Source organism: Nannobrachium achirus (assembly GCF_963921795.1).
Source record: "Nannobrachium achirus genome assembly, chromosome: 11".
Lineage (NCBI taxonomy): Eukaryota > Metazoa > Chordata > Actinopteri > Myctophiformes > Myctophidae > Nannobrachium > Nannobrachium achirus.
This window is the reverse complement of record NC_137820.1, coordinates 41734149-41754998: the sequence shown is the minus strand read 5'-3', so window position 1 is coordinate 41754998 and position 20850 is coordinate 41734149. Positions and strand designations below refer to the sequence as shown.

The window sequence follows — 20850 nt, the reverse complement described above, 5'->3', positions numbered from 1 at the left end:
CCCGAATGGAGGCATAATGAATGATACTTCTCGTGCTTACTGTACAGTATGTATGTGTATGCGTATAGTTGTTCCCCAGAGCGTTTGAGCCCAGGAAAGTTCAAAAGGACAAGATTCCTCTGTAGCTCTCAATGGTTGTGTGAGAATAGCAACCGCTGAGTTATGTTTGCAGCTTGTTAAACACACACACGCAAAAAAGATGCGCCAATGCAAATTCTCACTTTCATCTTTGCACCTCTTGTTGATAGTATACACAGTAACATCCTCTGTGTTATAAGGGAAAACGTTGGCAGATTCTGAAGCTAAATGCCTTGTTTCACGTCAGACGTCATGTAGCCCAATGATGGAGGGAAATACACACAAGAAATGGGGTATTTTGCCCCAACTTCCCTCTTCCCCATCTCTATAAATACACACACGCAGATAAACTGTATATGAATAAACACTTATATACAGTTACAGTATACAAATGTAATTAATACACATACATATACAGTATGTATATATCTTCATCCACTGTATGGGTGTGTTATCTCCTCACATCAGAATAATGGGATTTAGGTTCAAAATCTAAAAACATTTCCCCCTTGTATTTGGATCTCTGCCTAGTGCCTACTACATCTGTGGAATCTTAAAATTCTTAATGTGGACTAAAAATAGCAGAGTGATTACACTCTCGTAGTGAAGATAAAACTGTGGATTTTACTGTGTAGACGAGAGATATATCCACTTAAACCCCAGGGCTCTATAATCTACTAGTGTCTTTTCAGTTTTATGTTATCGTGGGGAAAGCATTCACTGAAAATAGCCAATGATTGGCTATTTTCAGCAAAAGCTTTCCCCAGAACCAACCCCTTTCTGTTTGCAGACAGACAAGCACGCAGTGAGAGAGAGAGACACACACACACACACACACACACACACACACACACACACACACACACACACACACACACACACACACACACACACACACACACACACACACACACACACACACACACACACACACACACACACACACACACACACACACACACACACACACACACACACACACACACACACACACACACACACACACACCTGTGTGCAAATTATGTAACAGCGTTTAACAACCACAAGAGGGCCTCAATATTCTAGGAAGTGAACGTCTTATGAAAAATAAGTGTGCTAAACTAGGCTTTAATAGGAAACTTGGAAGGTACAGAAAAAAGTATGATAAGAAAATAGTGTTATCTTGCATTAAACAAACCAATATCAACACAAAAAGGAGGACGCCGCCTGTTTACGTCACAAACGTACTCCCTTTTCCCTTTCTCTCAGACAAGGAACGGAAATATTCAAAAAAGATTACCCCCCCCCCCCCGATAAAAAATATATCCCCAACAATAAATTGCACGCGGTTTAACTGTACTACTCGAGCTCACTGTTACAGAGGTTTTTTTTTTTAAGCTGGTATAATAAACATGGCACAGCAAGGTGACATGGTAACCAAGACTATGTTTTATTTTTTTACCACCAATGGTCTGCAGGTAGCATTAAACTCAATATATACAACTTCGACCGCGCCGCGCTCTGTTATTTTCTGCAAGCGGACTCCGTCCCGCAAAAACGAGACGCTTAGACCCAGGGCTCAGCCAGTGCTTTATTTATTTTACGTTCTAATAAACAGCTAACCTAGTGAGCCGTTAAAAAGAGCCGTCAGCTAGTTAGCTTAGCTAGCCGATAGCTCGCCGATAACTCTGGTTTAGAAAAGCCTAGAGAGCAGTGGTCGCCAACCTTTTTTCTTTGGATCAGGGCCCACTTGAAAATCCCCCCAAAAAGCGTTCGTGGCCCACCCATCTGAGCAGGTGGTCAGATTAGTGGGCTGCATGCATTTTCAGAGGATTTTAATGAGAAGTGTATCGTATCTATGGAACTATAACGCAGTCTTCTTTATCGGTATATATATATATATGTATGTATACTGTATATATAGAAAAATAAAATAAAACATTACGTTTTTTTTTATATTAATGTTATGTTATCAATAAATCAGAGTAGGTTGCCAATTATTTGGGGGCCCAGCTTGCAATATCCTCGCGGCCCACTAGTGGGGCCCCGGGCCACGGGTTGGGAAGCGCTGAACTAGATAAGTCTCTATGTCATGCTATTAACAGTGTTATAAGTGCATTCTATGACAGGGAAGTCTGAAGGGGAAACGTGTAACTATACAGAATGGTTGTGCGCGACAAACTTTACATATTAAATGGATGAGGTATTGCACAGATTAATATTAATAAAAAAAAAAAAGGAAGCAACAACAACAAAAAAAGGCAACAATAAATATACAGCATTTTCATACAACATTTACATTACAGTTTTTAGTTTTGGAAGCCATGTTTTTTTAGCGTCAGTCAGAGGGAGGGTGGGAGGAGAGGCGTCGTCGCTCAGTCGTCCCACTCGTCGTCATCCTCAAAATCCTCATCTTCCTCGTCATCCTCGTCTTCGTCTAAGGAAAGGGGAAAACAGTCCTTTCAGCAAAACATTCACCCTAGCATCACTCAATCCAATTCATGTAGCCCTACACCGGCCATGTTGAGGACCAACACAGGTGTTCTGATTGGCGTAGAGCATTGTAGTTCCATGCCAATGAGACAAACACCCGTGTTGGTCCTCAACATGGACGGTGTAGGACTACAAATGAAACCCATGAATAGGCCACTGGTTCCAAAGCACTGGATTGGGGCCCATTTGTGGGTCGCGGACACAACACGGGGACTACCCATAAGTCTGAAGGTTCATATCAGCACCCTAACTCTGTTTGACCAGAATGGAACAGAGCCTTCATTATTAGTATTATTGGTAACACCTTTGAATATGGCCTTGTGGTGTCCGGCCTGAGATTGGGAGGTGACAGGTCAGGGTTCAATCCCAGACACGGGTCATATTAAAGACTATAAAAACGAGCTACAGAAACGAGATGGGCTACTGCCCTATGGGCCACATGGCTCGGGAACTGTTGGTTCCAAAGGTTACCAACTCTAGTATTTCATTGACTATCTTGGATGAAACTATGACGAATATCATTTTTCACTAACGAAAACTAAAAAGCTAAAGCTAAAGCTAAGCAGTAGAACTAAGACAAGTCATTTCATGCTTGGTTGCATGTGGCTGTCGCACTCCGGAAAATAGCAGATCTAGATCTGCCATTTTCGATAGCCGGTCTACAAATCAGGAATTACGACTCCATCAAGGCTGCCAAAATAGATTTTAGTTGACTAAATCAACTGCAGATTTATGATATTTAGTCAACTAAAACTAGACTAAAAGTAAAACTTTTCAGATGACTAAAATATATCTTCACAAAACTGGAATTTTATTCAAAAGAATAAAACTAAAAATCAAACTTTCCTGTCAATATGAACACACAGTCCTTAATGTATCCCAATTCTGGGCGTATCATAATGGGTGGAAATTGGGTAATCGGGCCCTCAACATGGGAAAGAGGTTTGAGAACCTTCGATTCATGTTAATGACTTAATCACCAGGACAATTCATTGAAGTCATCTCACCTGAGGAGTGGATGGCTTTGCTCCTCTTCTGCATCACCTCCATGAGAGCCCCGACGATGCCCGCTGATGGGGTTGGTGTTGGAGGACCAGACTCTGGGATATCTGGCACCTGAACAACAATAACAACATTCAGCCACTGTAACTAACTATCATTAAGAGTAGACAAACCACAAAGTTGTTTAAAAAAGAAAAATCTCAACTGCACATAAGATCTCTGGTGGGACCTGAAGAAGGCGGTTGCAGAACGCAAACCAAAAAGGATATATGTTGAACTGGAGGAGGCCACCGCACATGAGGAATGGGCTGTTGAGCTATTGACAGTTTGTGAATTATGCCAACAAACCTGCTTTGCATTGGGTCTGAATAATGTTAAAGTGCAACCATATGATGTGGCTTGACAAAAGTTGAGGATGGGAGTGCAGAAGGAACTAATATAACGTTTTCCCCCAAACATCATAAATAGTTGATAGTAGAATAGTGTTATAGGCTATAAAAGCAATATCACACTCAAGGTCAGACGGTTACACCGTTCTCATGTGGTACTGCTTCAATAATTCATGTGTTCACACATGCCGGGTCAGCCACACACACACACACACACACACACACACACACACACACACACACACACACACACACACACACACACACACACACACACACACACACACACACACACACACACACACACACACACACACACACACACACACACACACACACACACACACACACACACACACACACACACACAGCAATATTGCCAGGGTTTACACTGGCGCCAGTGCCGGTGTCAATAAATACAGGGCCAAAAATACTTGGTGATGCCTACTACTATACTTTCTTCATTAACACTGCCACTACTAGTTCTGTCCAACCATGTCTGAAACATTTAAAAATGTTATAGGTACACTGAGTAAGTTCTCCTGCCACTATCATAGCATGCTTACAACCCATCCTATATTATTCATTTCAATAATTTGGAGGGACAGTCGCATCGTTTCCAATAACGTTGGGTGGTTCATTTAGTCAACAGTCCCAATTAACAGTCCCTAATTCAGTGTGTGCCATCCACTGATGTGGAATAAAACTGATAATATAACAAATTCAATAACGGTTCTGTGATAACTCACGTTCTTGAGCTGTATGCCCTGTCTGATCTGGTCCAGGAGGGCGTCTCGCCCCCCGCTGGTGGCCACGGGGGGCTTGTTGTTGGGCTCCACCTTCTTGAGCTGCGTGCCGCCTCTGATCTGCTCCAGCAGGGCCGCCGGACCCCCGCCGCCGCCGCCCCCCGACACCACAGGGGAGCCGGGCGAGTCCACAGAGTCCACGGTGTCCAGCTGGGGCGGGGGAGGGGGGCCGGGCGGGGGCGGGGGAGGTGGAGGCGGCGGAGGAGGAGGAGCCACGCCGCCCCCACCTGCCGCTGGCGGGGGTGGAGGGGGAGGAGCCTGGGGGGGAGACGTAAGGGTTTGGTTACCATTATGACATCTTGACTTTTACGACGATTAACCGTCATACAAATGAATTGCCTTTACAGCGATTACTTTTTAAAATAAAATAAAATAAATCACATTTCTGTTTGACTTTTAGGCTTTCTGACGGTTATGGAAACCGGTCCAAATGCGATATGGAAACGATTCCTGGTTCCCTCAATGTTGGACTTTTAGCCGTTCATTATATTTTTTGTACCTGCCGATACCAATCAAGTCCCGATCCGATATTTTGCCAATGCATTTAGAGCATGTGGATCATGTAAATATACATGCACAGCGAAATAAACCTAGTCAGTTCAGACCAAACTCTATGTTCTGCGCAACAGACGGACAATATATTACATTAATCATAAAAAATTATAATAATCTGATCTTTTCCTCAATTAAAAATAACGTGATCAGGCCCGGTTTTCCAATCACGATATCCGATCGAGACGAGTCTAATAACTAGACTAACTGCCGAGATGCCAACTTGCAGCTTGTGCGCTCTTGGCCATACAGTATATGGCCCACTTGTGTGCCACAAGTATGCCTGTGATCGGTGATGAGTGCCGTCTTTATGTATGTGGGTGGGCAAGTTGGCACTCCGTCGAGGTGCCAAATTGTGATTTGTTAATTATATCAGGTGGCATTTGGTGGCTAAAGGCCCTGCCTTTGCACTGTCGGCCGGAAACAGACTGCACCGAAAGTAGTACCGTAATTGCTGGACTATAAGCCGCACCTGAATATAAGCCGCACCAGCTAAATTTAGAACAAAAACAAATGTTTACATATATAAGCCGCACCTGACTATAAGCCGCAGGTGTCCTTCCTGCTTCCCGCTAGAGCTCCCCTGGAGGCCATTAGCTGTACAAATCTATATATAAATCCTTGTTAAAGACCATTGTAAAACTAACTAACTGGCCGTTTGCTGTAAAGATCTCTATATAAGCCGCACCGTTGTATAAGCCGCAGGGTTCAAAACATGGGAAAAAAGCCGCAGCTTATTAACAGTCCGGCAATTACAGTACTTGTGCTCTGCTGGCGCAAATAATTAACGTCAAAAGCGTGAGCAGGCCTTACCTGGGGAGCGATGGCGGCGTGCGAGGGTGGCGGTGGTGGGGGCGGGGCCTGCTGATGCTGCTGGTGATGATGAAGAGAGGAGGAGGAGTTGTGGTGATGGAGGGAGGAGGACGAGGAGGTGTGGTGTCCTCTGGTCGGTGGTGGGGGAGGAGGCGGAGCTCCCAGGGCGCTGGGCCTGGAGGGCGGAGGTGGGGGAGGGGCCGAGGTGGGGGCGCGGGAGGGAGGCGGCGGGGGCGGGGCTCCCCGCCCGCCTCGTGAAGGGGGCGGGGGTGGGGGCGCGGGGGAGCTGTGGGCGGGAGGGAGCGGGGGTCCCACTCCACGAGAGGGAGGAGGAGGCGGGGCTGAGGGGTGAAAAAAAGAGGTTATTACTGTCAGTTTAATATGCTACTTTCACTACTAATGGACAGTTTGATATATATCGTCACTGTCGGACAGAAACCTTGTATCTCCAAGTTTCAAATTTGTATGTTTTTTCGTGAAGTAAAGCCGTGCTTCATCAGACAATTAAGGCCATCGCACTAAAGTAGTGAAAACAGCAGATCTACAGGCACACAACGCCGTTGTGTGCTTGTAGATCGGCTGTTTTCACTAGTGTAGTTCATTTTTTTAAATGATAAAAACGAACGGTTTTGGACTTACAAGGTTTCCAACCGAAAACGACGATATATTTTTGACTCGAATCTCTGCTTCTGGAGTCTCTTGAACAACATAGGTCCACCAAAGTTTTGAGAACCGCTGATATAGCAACACAAGTCTTTCAGAAAACTGTTAAAACCGCTTTTGAGTTGCAAATCCTTGTCGTCTCATAAAACAATATTACCAAAATCAGGTACAAAATGGTTCGAGGTAAAACAATGGTACTGTATATTTTGTGTCCGAAACCCTCAAATCCCTTATAAATAAAAGACAGGGGAGAGAACACGAGGAGGAGGATGATTTCGGAACAAAACCATTAGCGCTATCATTTTGGAATGTCATGCTTTTCAACCAAAACCAAGCCTCAAACTAAATGTTTTTTCTTATTTTACAAAAGTGTTAATTAATATGCAACTGCAGTCATCATTATCATCACATCAAACTCAATCAAACTCAGCAAAAAGAAACCTCAAACCAAGATAGGAAAACTTCAAACGGTCAATATGAGGTCAAAGCAGAGCAAAACAACGCGCAGCAAATGAAACCTATCAGCAGTGGATGCAAAAGGTACTCACATCTTTTATTAAGTACAAATACTCTGTTACAAGTAAAAGTCCGGAAGTCAAAATGTACTCGAGTAAAAGTACAAAAGTATTGGCCTCAAAACATACTTAAAGTACCAAAAGTAAAAGTATGCATATGGCAAAAGTCCCATTTCAAGTTTAAACAATCTTTTGAAAATTGCAGATCTACAAGCTCACGATACGTTGCATCTCGACGCTTCGTGAGATTGTAGATCATTTTGTGATGATAATCGAAATCTACAAAGTAACTACCGTAGTAACTAAGTAATTAAGTAAATCAGTGGTCAGTGGTGTAAAGTAACTAAGTACATTTACTTAATTACTGTACTTAAGTACAATTTTGAGGTATTTGTACTTTACTTGAGTATTTCTAATTTCCAAAACTTTTACTTCTACTCCACTACATCTCGGATCCAAATATTGTACTTTTACTCACATACATTTATTTTAGTTTACAAACTTTAGTTACTAGTTACTTTGCAGATATAAATTATAATATTATAAAACATACATAAACAGCTTTAGCCCCATTGTATACCTTGGCTATTTGAAAATAGCTGATCTACAAGCTCACACCGCATTGCAACACATTGTGAGCTTGTACAGTAGATAAGCTATTTTCAAACATTTAGTACTTTTACTTTTGGTACTTTAAGTGAATGTTGATGCCAACACTTTCATGCTTTTACTCAAGTACATTTTGAATTCCAGACTTTTACTTGTAACAAGAGTAACTTTGTAACTTTTAATTAAAGGGATATTTCACTTTCATCAAATATTTAAATTAGCAAATAAAAATCTGTTCAGGGTGGTCATAAAAACCTGATTAGACGATAAAATGACCAAAAGTTTGAAGTGGAAGTTCCCTTTAATTAAAACATGTCAGTACTTTTTTCCGCCACTGGTCTCAGACACCTGTCAGTCACAGTGAGCGACAGATTCAAGAGTAAGAACCACAGCATGACGTCATGCAGAGAAACAGACGAGGAGTGATTTCGCCACTCGCGGCTTGGGAGCTTTTGGCTACGCATCTTTCGGACTGCACGCAGGTGCCGTAAAGTCGAGGGGATGAAGATTTCCGATTCTGTCCCTATCGGGATGTGGATTTTGGCGTCACCCAGGCCATAGAAAAGACTGGACAGAGCGGATAGACGTGTAGACAGCGCTCTCTTGTGGTTGTGAAAAATCACTGAAATTGGCTGGCATTAAAAGTGATTATGATAATACCTGTACCTTATATTAAATGATCAAATAATGATCAATTATATTTTATAATTGATTAGTTCGAATAACTGTTGCTCCCCTAAAAGCAGAGAAAGCGAGGAAGTCCGAGATAGAAAGAGCACGCAACAGAGAACTGAAGACAAGGGCAGAGAGAGGGCACACACACACACACACACACACGCATTCATAATGAGATAGTTACCCACCACACCACCTGGGCAGCTCTGAGAAAAACAACCACATAAATCCCATTGACTCCACATGAAAAACATCATCACATATCATCAAGAAACCAGGCCTAGAGGAACTTTATGAGGTCACAGAAACAAAAAGCACTCCTCGGAGGACAGGTCTCAGGTAGGTTTTTATGGGCTAGCAAAGTTTGTATTTTGCAAATCAGGATGGAATATGAAAAGTCCGTCCTGATCGCTTGACTATAGAGCAGGGGTCTTCAACAGGGGGTCCAGGACCCCTAGGGAGTCCTCAGAGTTACTACAGGGGTCCTCCAAATCATTGAGTGATAGAAACTTTTTTTCTCCTCCTTTTTTATATTAACCACTTGAACCCTAGCGTCCATATTCTGAGTACTTAAGACAAAAATAGCAGATCTACAAGCTCACAACGCCTCGCGCTGCGAGGCGTTGTGAGCTTGTAGCTATTTTTGGCAAAGAGGTTTGGTGTAGAGGGGAAAAAGGGCAGACTAAGAACAGAGTGAAAGGTCAAGTTTATTAAGTATGGACGGTTCAAGAGGTTAAATATCTGAAAACACAAATTGACATGAATCCAAAATATACTGATGATTGCGCCGTCAAACTATATGGTATCTATGGGTTGTGGGGGTCCCTGCTTCATCTCTCTCTCAACTGAGGGGTCCTTGGCCTGTAAACGCTGAAGACCCCTGTGCTAGAGATGAGCTGCTCACCGACAGACACATGCATAGTCTCGGCCGCGCCTTCGGCCTGGCGCAGAGTCGGAGACAATCACCACATCTCATCAACAGACCAGGAGGAGGTGAGAACCACGCACCATAACATTGCCGTTGGGCAGAAACCTCTTATCTCCATATCTTAACTTGTGTTTTTTTCCCTAAATTAACGCCCTACTTAATCATACTACACGCAAAAGTATGAAAAATAGCAGATCTACAAGCTCGAAGCGAGGGTGTGTGGTCCAGTAAGCTCACCTTGCCGGCGTAGCTCGTTCAGCTCATTCTTGACAGCCTCCACTCCGCCCTTCTTCTCGATGAAGTCGTAGATGACCTTGGAGGTCTCTTTGTCCTTGAGCTGGGCCTCCGAGATGCCACACATGTCAAACAGGTTCTTCAGCTCAGGGTCCAGGTTGTTCAGCTGTGCCACAAGAAGATATACAATGTTATTAATGTAATGCGCAAATTATCAATAACTAGTTGTGCTCTGTGGTAAATTTAACATTTTCTTCAGTTAAGGTTTGTATACATATCGTCTTGTGTCGGGTGGAAACCTCAACTTCTTTTTTTTTCAGGATACAAATTCAAAGATATTAATAATAGCAGATCCAAAAGCTCAAAACGTGTAGCTTCGTGCCACGTTTCAAGCTTGTGGATCTGCTACTTTTGCGTGACGCTGTAGTATGACCAAGTAGGGTATTAGTTTACAACAACAACAACAAATAATTGAATATGGAGATGAGGTTTCTGTCCAACTGCAACAATACATTTCAACCACATGAACTATAGCTCCCCTATTCTGGGTATATCATAAGTTTACCAGGCAAATGTATCAGGGAAAAAAACACACACACGCGCGTTGTATTTTCAAGATTTGTATTATTATTATTATTCACGATTTGTATTATTGGCCCGTAACTTCAAATTAGGGCATGACCTAATCCTGTAATCATGGAATGGAATATCATTGTCATCATGACACATGAAACGGCACAAGCTTACGGAGTCAAGCTGAAAAACATCTCCTTTCACTCCATTCTTTGTGAACTTGTATTTACTGCCAAGTTAACTCTAACCAGCGCAAAGGGATTTCTTATAGATACACACTTAGCCATATAGCCATATGCACAGTGGATACAGTTAATTTACACTTTGTGGCAGTAAAAGATTTCAAGATTAGAAGAGCTAGTCTGACACCTAGTGGTCAGAAAGCAGAAATACAACGGAGATGGCCTGTATTGTACAACAAGCAGAACAAACTAGACTAGTTGTCTAGTTTATTAATTTTTGTATGAATAGAGGGTATGGACATTCATAAAGTGAATGGCATATTGAGTGGCAAAGTGAGTTTGATTTTTTTTTTATTTCGTTTAATGCAATCAGTAAGGACTTTTCTGGCATTCCCGGATTTCCCGCATAACTTCCGGGTATGATGATGATGATACCCTCTGTTTCCCCTTGCCAACTCAATGGATTCTGTTTTCCCACAGCATATATCCTTTGAGGTAGGTACTTGACATGAGTGGGTGGCTGCGTGTGCGTGTGTGTGTGCATGCATGCGTACACGCAATGTAATTCATCAGCCGGGTCTGTAGGGGCAACGTTGTGAAATGTATTAATCAGTATTCTGACCATGCAGGAACACAATAAGACTGAAAAGCAGAACGCCTCAAATAAGAACTGAATCAGGCCTGTGTGCCAAACCCAGTCTAAACCCAGAATAATTACATCCCATTGTAACGCGTTTACTTTCTCCGTCGACGTGGCCAGATGGATGATCCACAAAGCAAATAACCCAGCACGAATTCAGAGTTTTGTGTGATTGTATTTTCTATGACAGCATTGGATGCAATAGAAGAAAAGAAACAAAAGTATGAGCCAGTACGCAACAACAGCCCATTGTGTGGCGCAACCATGCATCAATCACACGGGTCACCATTGTGTGGCGAGTGACTCTCGCGAGTGCCCTGTGAGAGTGTGCGCACGTCTCTGTGTGTGTGTGTGCCTCTTAACTCACGTCAAAGCCTGTGTTTGGGTCCCAGCCCACGTGGCCGATGTGCCTGCAGAAGGAGACAACAAGGGGGACAGACATGAAGAAAGAGCATACAGTACATGTGTCCTCTCTCTCTCACACACACGGTTGTTGTCGGGTGAAAACCTTGTATGTCCAAAACCGTTCGTTTTGTATTTATCATTTTAGAAATGATTTAAAATAGTGAAAACAGCTGATCTACAAGCACCCAACACCTCACGATGTGAGGCGTACAGTAGTGTGCTTGTAAATCAGCCATTTTCACTAGTTTTGTGCAACAGTCTTGTATGATGAAGCAGGGCTTTACTTTACGGAAACAATTACAAATTTGAAACCTGGAAATACAATACAAGGTTTCTGCCCGACAGTGACGATATACACACCATGTAAACCCACTCACGTATGCACGCACGCACATAAACAGTCACACATACCGCGCGGGCCAAACAATCGAGTCATTGAATGCAAGAGTCCGAGGCCACTGCAAAGACCCCCTCAAACATGAGTGGCCAACCTCAATAATGTCCCTCAACACACAACTTGACTGTACAGAGTGCACAGAAAGAACACTGCCCACCAAACCAGAACGATCTGGAACATGTCTTGCTGCCTACCAACGCACAAAAAGAAATACAAATCGCAGTCTAAACGTTAAGTGTTACTAGCGCGCTCAACCACACTGTCCAATTAACAGACACAAACTAAATGACCATCTCCGTAACAAAATCCCCTGAATCTGAAACCCACGTGAACTCATAATGGACCAAATTAGCATCAATTAGTGTAAGTTAGTCCAGTGATTCTTATAAGTGGACCCTTGCATGTCTAACTCTTGAGAGCACACAAATGGAACCAAATGGACCTGTAAGAGTCTCTCCAGAGTTATGGTGGGGGTCCTTGAAATTTAAACACATTTGAGAGTCGCATCAAGAGGCGTCCGTCCCCTCTCCCCACTCACTGGAAGTTGCTGGGCGTGCCGATGTCGGCCTTGGTGAGTTTCTTCTTCTTCCCCTTCATCTTCTTGTCCTTCCTGCCCAGGCCGGTGTGGCTGAGCATGTTGTTGAGGTGGTATGGCTGCTGCTGCTGCTGCTGGGGTTGCTGGGGCTGCTGCTGGTGATGATGATGGTGGTGCTGGTGAGAGTTGTGGAAGCGTACATTGTTGATCTCGGGGTTCTTGATGTCCACCGTGGCCATGGGCAGAGCTGGGCCTGGTGTGTGGAGTGGACATACGAGAGAGAGTGAGGGATAGAAAAAGGACGGAGAGAGAAGGGGAGGGAAGGAAGGAGGGAGGGCAGGCAGGACGGGAGACGTTATGTCATGTTACGTATGTGCTGGCTATTAATGTATGCCTCTCTATCCTCTGACATGGGGAGGTTTTGTAGAAATGCTACTCTGCCCTCTTGAGGCAAATTTGTATACCTCGCCACTATAACACTTTTGCTCGATACTGAAACACACTCAATTCTTAACATAAAATTAGTGTTGAAAGACAGTCTTTTTCAGTTGAACGTGTACTTCAAGGGTAGTGTGACAAAGTGTTCATAATTAAGTGTGAAATAATAATAATCGCAAAGAACCGCCAAGAGAAAGAAATGTGCATTTGTCCCCTGAAGTATTTTCTTGGTTTAAATGTTTGATAGGAAATCCATAAAAAGGGGACGAGAAGTAAAAGAAGGAAATCTTAGGACGCCCATTACTTTCATCAGCTCTCATTTCATTTAATGGCTGATGCCAAAACAGCACACGTCATGCTAGCTCTACATTCAAATCGTGTCTTCATGCCAGCTCTACATTCAATAATTCAATAATTTCAATGGACTACAATGACACTCTTTGCCGTTTAGCACAGATAAGTCTTTTAACTACTGTATCTTATATCACACAAACGGTTATGGTCAAACAATTCAAACGTTTCTAAACCTAAGTGATATTCCGCTTTCTATTAAATCTCCAACCTTTATTCCAAACCCACATTCTCTGTCAAAACATCCTCCAACAATTTCCCCACTTCTCAATAATTCAATATCCACAAAACAATATCCACCAGAAAAACACCTGCTATGAGGCTTTGGGATCAAACGAGGCTGAGCAGGGGAACGGGTCAGTGTTGCCAGGTTTTGTGAAACAAGCAACCAGGTCTATGGAAACAAGCCCAAAATCAGCGACTAGGGCAGTTCAGTCAAACCTTGTCTCATTTTAGAGCAATGGGTCTCAAACATTTTCAGTCAAGGACCCCCACCAAAATGAAATATGTATCAGACTGTCACAGACCTTGATCTGAACACATTTTGTACCAGGGACCCTCATACAAGATTTGTGTTGTAAAAAGGTTAAAAAAACATTTGAAACAAGATTCTTTTGAAAATAGCATATCTACAAGCTCAAAACATCCACAGACCCATTGTGAGCTTGTAGATCAGCTATTTTCAAATACCGGTAGCTGATGTATACTTAAAGTTAAAATGGTTAAACCGAAATAAGCAACTATACTTTAGAAACGGCCCAAAAAACTACAACGCACAACTAAAAATACAAGTGACTTTACCGAACAACAAGCCCAAAGCGAATTTGGCAACACTGGTCTATGTTCCTTCAGGCCTATGACAAGCCTAACCACAACGCAAATACTAATACTAAGCTGAGGGAACATAGGGCTGAGCTTAAGTGGGCCTAACCCCCCTCACAGGGCAGTTATGATTGGGAGATCTGCAACAAAGCCAGTTCTCCATTAATATCATAATTAAGCACCATTTCAACCAATGGCACAGGAACACAGTGTTAATTTTTAAGCCTCTTGATGCTATCAAGTTAACCACACATTTACTGTGGACTAAATGTGATATCAAAGTATCGATGATGATAAATAAGTTATGTGGCGCTTCTGGATGTTTGTGGTGTGTGTGTGTGTGTGTGTGTGTGTGTGTGTGTGTGTGTGTGTGTGTGTGTGTGTGTGTAGGGGTGGGGGTGGCTAAGCTCTCAAACTGTTGATCGGCACCAAATGTGTTTGTCAGTGCCTGAGTGTGATCCCGTGGTCTCTAGTGTTTTATTCTTCATTTAACTTGACACTTGCTTTTTAGCTGGAGCCAACCTCCTGTGTTTCATTAACACTGCCATGTTGCTGCTATGAAACCGGAAATCTGAGCACGGGGTATCAAATGATGTTTGTTAAGCAACTTCGGGGCTTGATAATAACGTGTTGATCATTAATTTGAATCAGCAGTATGGAGGGAGTTCTAAAACTCATGTGGGATAAGTTGTGGTCCTGCTTATAAGTTAATAACCTTCCAAATAATTGCAGCTGCATGACTGCAGGAGCCGAGCGTACTGGCTGCAATGAGAACAGGCAACCGTCAGGAGCCTGGAACAAGTGGCAAGCAAACCCGACACTGTGGGAGCCAACCCAGGGCAAAGCCAGGAAAGACAAGAAGCGCACCACCCTACGTAGATGCACTGTGGCGACACAGCTTAGCCAACAACACTGTAGAGCTCAAGACACTGATTCTAGATAGAGAGTGTGTGGAAGGCAGCGATTCAGGAGTTCCCGAGGTGGTGTTGGCTAAGACCGCACTCTCGCATGATGTCGCATTTTTACAAAAAGGGTTCATATTTTAAGATTGTAATCAAAGAAAAGTTTCCTTTTCTTTGCCCCCAGTTCTTTCATTTACTGAACTGGGGGCATGCGTACAAGTGTCTAAATATGTCTTTTTAGACACAATAAGCCCATTCCCATGATGCACTGCAATCTTTCATGGGCAGATGTGACTTACGGGGGCTAGTAGTACTGTAAATAGTAATAAAGAAATTGCCGGCTTATTGTGTCTAACCCACTGAAATCAACAAATTGTCAAGAATTGTTGCATCTTGATTCATTGTATTTTATAATATTTTGTAAGCCGTAAAAACGTACTAAAACACAAAATAAAACGATACGAGGAAGCAAGATGTAACAATTCTTGTCAGTTTGTAATTATCACACGTAACACAAATGTGTCCAAGTTCAATATAAGCTCAAAACGAGAGCCTTGGTATTAAGCCAGAACCAAGGAGAACTTTCTTCAGCATCGTCTCCACACATCACTAACACTTATCTCACTACACAGGGTGTATAATAAACCAGCCCTAACTGTACAGTATTACAGAGGTGTCCATTTCCATTTGCACTTGATAGTGCTGTGATCTGTGAAGGAGAGAAAATGTGGCTGGCTCTTGTTTCTCAACCTGGCGCTCTTCTATTATACATGAACATTCTTTGCCCCGCGGGAATATTTGTTACATCTATTGTCTGGTCACCGTGACTCTTGCCTCCCCAGACAGGCGGAAGCATTTGGAAATTCTATGAGCCAACAGTCCTTAACAGTCCTTCCTAACGGAAGCGCTGAAAAGATGCAGAAAAGCTGATGTCCCCACAATTTCCGTTTCTACTTAACTCATCCAGAGCCCAGGACATTAACGGATTAGGGGGTCCAGAGTGCCCCCTCCCGGCCCCATTAACGGCCATTGTCTTATTTTGAAGGCCAGAAGTCTAGACCGGAAGTACTTCCGGTCTGACGTCATCGGATCCTGCGACGGAACCGAACATTGTTTACGTGGTGCCATGCTGGATTGCATAGGAGCGTTTATACATGTGTTTTATAAGCGAGCATCTGCCTCCATCTTCGCTTCTAAAGTGTTGTTTTGAGATAATGGACATTAAAGATGAGATCGGCCGTCCACCTCAATGTTATGGGATGACTATTGTGTGCTCGTGGAGCCGTGATGATGACAAATCAGCGCGGATTTCGTCTCCGGAGCGTCGGCCATTGTACTAGGTATTTTTACTCGCCGTTACAGTAATATATTACTTTTCGCGCGACATCACGCATTCGGCACTATACGTACTCTAGTACTTATCGCGTGACATCACGCGAAAGGCACTAGATGAGTTAAGATGTTCTTACTGTAAACCAAATTAGTTGAAGCCTTATTCGGCTACCTGCTTAGCAGAAATAGAAATTCTAAAATATATTTTCACCAATGGAAATGACCCAACATCTTATTCTTGTGCGGAACGTAGCTCATTGCCAAGTTGCTGTACTTCTCATACGAGTTGCCGACCATGTCAAGTTCCTCTACAAGTGCAACTTTCAGAGATATAGTACCATCTGTTACACAGTTCCAATAACACCTCCATGAGAGAGGGTGATATTGGTCATTGCACGCACTCCTACAGGCTGGGGTGGCACCTGTCAGCAGGGAGTGTTCGCTGGGAGGAGTAGACCTCCTGGTGGGGGCTCCAAGGAACTAATTGACATAATGACTAAATTGGGGAGATCTCCAGATCACGTTGATCGGCGAGAAAGCTTTTTTCACCGGCCCGTTATCTAAGCGACGTACAGTCGCGCCTGTCGTGGTAACACATTTTCTTTTCTGTGACAGAAAACATGTTGATTGATATTACAACATAGTGAATTTCCACAACATGGACACCATTGTGGCTTCCGTGGGTCTTCAAAATAAGGTACAATCAATGGAAAAACCCAGTCAAAAGTTATCTAAATAATTAACTATATATAAAGTATAGAAAGTGTTAAGGGAACCATCAATAGCACACTGACTAGGTCAGTGGAACTATAGAAAGAGGATTGAAGCAACTGATTAAACGTGTATTAATTATAAATGTCACTAGGCACTGCATTAAAGAAGAAAAAAAGACAAAGACTAATAGCTTTGTTTGGTAGTCCATTTGCAATTAATTTACAGCCTCTGCTATTTGGAAATTGCAGTAGTTAAGTTCATACTGCGATTTTGATTAATTGTTCAGCCTCAATTCTAATATAATCTCTGCAAAACGGTAGCAGCAACAACCTCTGACATTACCACTAATCCACGGTTAATCCAAGTCCCTTGGGTGCCCTATAAATGTCCCCACCTTAGTTCACCCCAAAGCAACATCTCAATCTTGCCATGCCTTGAGATGTGCACTCGTTTGACTTTTTTTTTTTTAAATCATCAGTACCGGCAATTTCGCAGCTGCTGTGTCACCATTTTTGGTTGCCATGGTCTGCAAATACTTTTCAGTGCAGTGCATCCCCAGGTATGGAATAGTACAATATAACTTATTCAATTGGGGTGGTTATATTTTGTCTCCCTGCTCTTCTATTGAGACATTTAGATTGTGTCAAAGGCCATGTCTCACCTAGACACAGGACCTGACAAGGATTTTAATCTGATGGTCAAAGATTCAATTTACTGTATCCCCTGAGCAAGCAGACAGATATCCAGGTTCAAATCCGAGGTAGAAGAGAAGTGCTGCTTTAAATCTAAGAATTTCATGTTAATTTCAAGTTAATTGCACTTTCAAAACATTGGTCAAAACATCTGTAATAATGAGTAATTGGGAACGGACCAAAAGAGATCTGCCATGCACGGTCAGCAGGACCAGTCTTTCACCCTTTTAAGGACGGTTTTCTCTGAGACGTCGCAGTTTTTTGTCCAATTCAGCCTTTCCCACTCCATTCATACTACCGCGGTGGCCCTGAATATTTTATTGTAAAGGCCAGTTCACTTCATTGTGTGACATGATAAAAAATTGGCACAGGCAGCAGGAACTAAAATAGCAGGAGCGATAAAAGCCTTGTATCTAGAACTAAGACTGAATAGCAGCTTGTCAGAGAGGACAGGAGGACAGGCTTTTAGTTTTCAACCGACACCGATGTAAGCAAATGACACGGACACTGTTATCAGGAACAGCCGTTTGAAACTTTAACCCATTAAAACTGGGAAAGCATCTGTGAGATTCTCTGTTCTTTTTTTTTTATACCAAATATCTTCTCTTCTATGGGGGTCCCTGGCAGAAAATATCCAATTTTTTCTTGGCACGTAAATGTTTGCCTCAGGTCTTAAAAGGGTTAACAGAACCCTCACTGAAAAGAGTTCACAATGGGTGATGAGGGAATGAATGGCAGGCCCTTCCACCTCAATTTATCAGCACTAGTCACGAAATGGCAACAAGCATAATTATCTCTCCCTGAAGCATATTTTCAAGGGAATAATTTTGTCATTACTCAAACCGCATGTCAATTAGCTGGGATGGGACGATATGAAAATTACATGTCATGATTATTGTGGCAAAAATTATATTGATTGACGACATTAGCGCGATAATCAAAACATGCCACCTTTGTTAACCACTTGAATCCCCAGCATAGTCGATCTACAATGTTGCAGGGTGTTGTGAGCTTGTAGATCTGCCATTTTGGCAAATTAATTTATGTAGAGTGAAATAAAGAGCTAGATGCGCTCTTTACAGGTCTGTTGTGTCAAGTACAGAAGGATTAAGTGCTACTGAATTTGCAACTCAAAAGCCAATTCATTTCATAAATTCAAATCTCTGCGATTCGAATATTATTGTGAGTGGTTTTCTTTCATGATAACCGCAGCATAGCATACCTAATGGCAATACAAGCATATTTCTCTCCCTCAGTCCCTCTCTGAAGCATAATTTCAGGGGAATTCTTTTGTCATGATAACTCATACTGCGAGACAATTAGCGCGACAGCAAATTGAGGCACAAGAAGAGAGAGGAACACGTTAAGTAAACATCTACCAAATATGAAGTCAAATGTAGGGCAACTATTCAATCTGGTTAGTTCTGCGCCAGACAACTAAAATGTCACACACAAGCTTGCTCTCCTTTCGCTAAGTGCTAGCCCCTCCCCTCAACAGGGCCTCTGGCTTTTTAGGGGGAGATTTGAGAACAGGCAGAGAGAGAGAGAGAGAGAGAGAGAGAGAGAGGTGCAACAGTTAATCAAAGTAATGAATCTAATCGATTGTAAACAATAATCGGTCTAAATAAAAATAAAGATTCTTGTCATTACAGGCTAAGAGTTCACTGAAACAGTTGTACAAGCTCTCACAATGCTCTACAATCTCATGTTGACAGATTGTAATTGTATGGCAAAATTCAATTTTGACTAATCAGTCAAAAGAAATTGACTTCTACAAAAATGACAAAAAACAAGCACATGTTCACAACTAAGTGGAAAAGTAATCAGTAGAATAATTGCAAAGAAAATAATTGGACATCACATCCCTACTCTGGTCTGTTCTGTACAGACTAATCCATGTCCTTAGAATCTATGATCTAAGGCTTAGATCATCGCCCGTTATCGACAACCAGGGAGGAGTTGGTGAAAGTGTTTAGTCTTTGGAGATGCCACACAGTCACAGCTTAGAAAACATGACACTAACAGCTCTGACAAGGCAGGCATAAGAGTCTGGGCCTTAAATTAGCCATTCGGTGACCTATAACCGAAGCTTTAGAGATTAGCTCTGCCCTGAACTTGCTCCTTTTACAGCACTGATTTAAAAAGGGGAGGGAGAGAGAAGACGTGGTAGGAAGGAAGGAAGGAAAGGAAGCCATGTGGTCTACATATGGGGCCTCCTCTAGGCCATATCAACCCTGGAGCCGGAGGGGTGGGGATTGTGTCAGTCTGCAAGCTATGCTTTAAATAGAAGAATGTGTGCCACTGATCCGCTGTCAGCAAACTTCCTATTCGTTTTAATTAAGTCAATACTCATCCAAGTCTATCACATCGGACATCCATGACAGTTTTTGTTGAACGACTGATGTGATTTCATAACACCAGGCCTGGTGTTAGTAAGCGATAGATAGCAACTGGGATATGGTAGTATTATGATGAGGACCTCAATCGCTCACAAATACGGCTTGATGCTATTTACTTGATCTCCTGATCATCAACACAAACTTTTTTTTCAGTAGATACAATGTGTTTTAATTTGACTATTTGAAAATAATTCTTAGTAAACATAGGAACTGACCACTCAGTTATTTATTTTCTGTGACACTGTCAAAATATAGAACAAATATGTGGAAAATTCTCACTAATCCGACATCATCCATTACAGGATGAGAATCACTGATTTATAAAAAAAAATGACCATCAGGACTTCAGGAGACCACAAGCGGAGGTAAATGTAATTTCCCCATAGAAAGGTGGTGCCATTCACTGCCGCCACTTTTCCTTTTCTACATAATAGTATTCTCTATTGGTTGATGACATGGATTATTGTCATTTATTTTTCATGCTGTTGATGAATTTGATCCATAGGACCACTCTTTACTTTTTTAAGATATGTTTTGGGCGTTTATGCCTTCACTAACAGGACAGCAGAACGACAGGAAACCGGGAGCGACACGCAGCAAATCTGTCCGGGATCGGGAATCGAACCAGCGACACGCTGTCAGGCTACACAGAGCCTTATGTGGCATGCGCCTGGACCGGTGGGCCAGCGGGCGCCCCACATAGGACCACTTTTGGGGACCATCAAAGTCCAC

At 42.6% G+C, this 20850-nt stretch overlaps 1 protein-coding gene across 5 annotated transcripts in view; it reads right to left on the bottom strand.

Annotated features, from left to right (window-relative positions):
* Positions 1 to 1389: 1389 nt before the first annotated feature.
* The window catches only part of wasla (WASP like actin nucleation promoting factor a), a 32842-nt gene continuing 13381 nt past the window's right edge, over positions 1390 to 20850 (bottom strand). For 2 of the 5 annotated variants that reach the window (XM_080737705.1, XM_080737707.1), the window contains 8 exons: positions 12472 to 12721; positions 11499 to 11541; positions 9740 to 9902; positions 8763 to 8780; positions 6113 to 6453; positions 4691 to 5005; positions 3558 to 3666; positions 1390 to 2494 (listed from right to left, as the gene is read on the bottom strand). In XM_080737705.1, the coding sequence (XP_080593831.1) occupies positions 2433 to 2494; positions 3558 to 3666; positions 4691 to 5005; positions 6113 to 6453; positions 8763 to 8780; positions 9740 to 9902; positions 11499 to 11541; positions 12472 to 12721 (1301 nt within the window). In that variant the 3' untranslated portion in view covers positions 1390 to 2432. The remainder of the gene's footprint in view (positions 2495 to 3557; positions 3667 to 4690; positions 5006 to 6112; positions 6454 to 8762; positions 8781 to 9739; positions 9903 to 11498; positions 11542 to 12471; positions 12722 to 20850) is intronic. The other 3 variants (XM_080737706.1, XM_080737709.1, XM_080737708.1) reach the window with 2 other exon arrangements.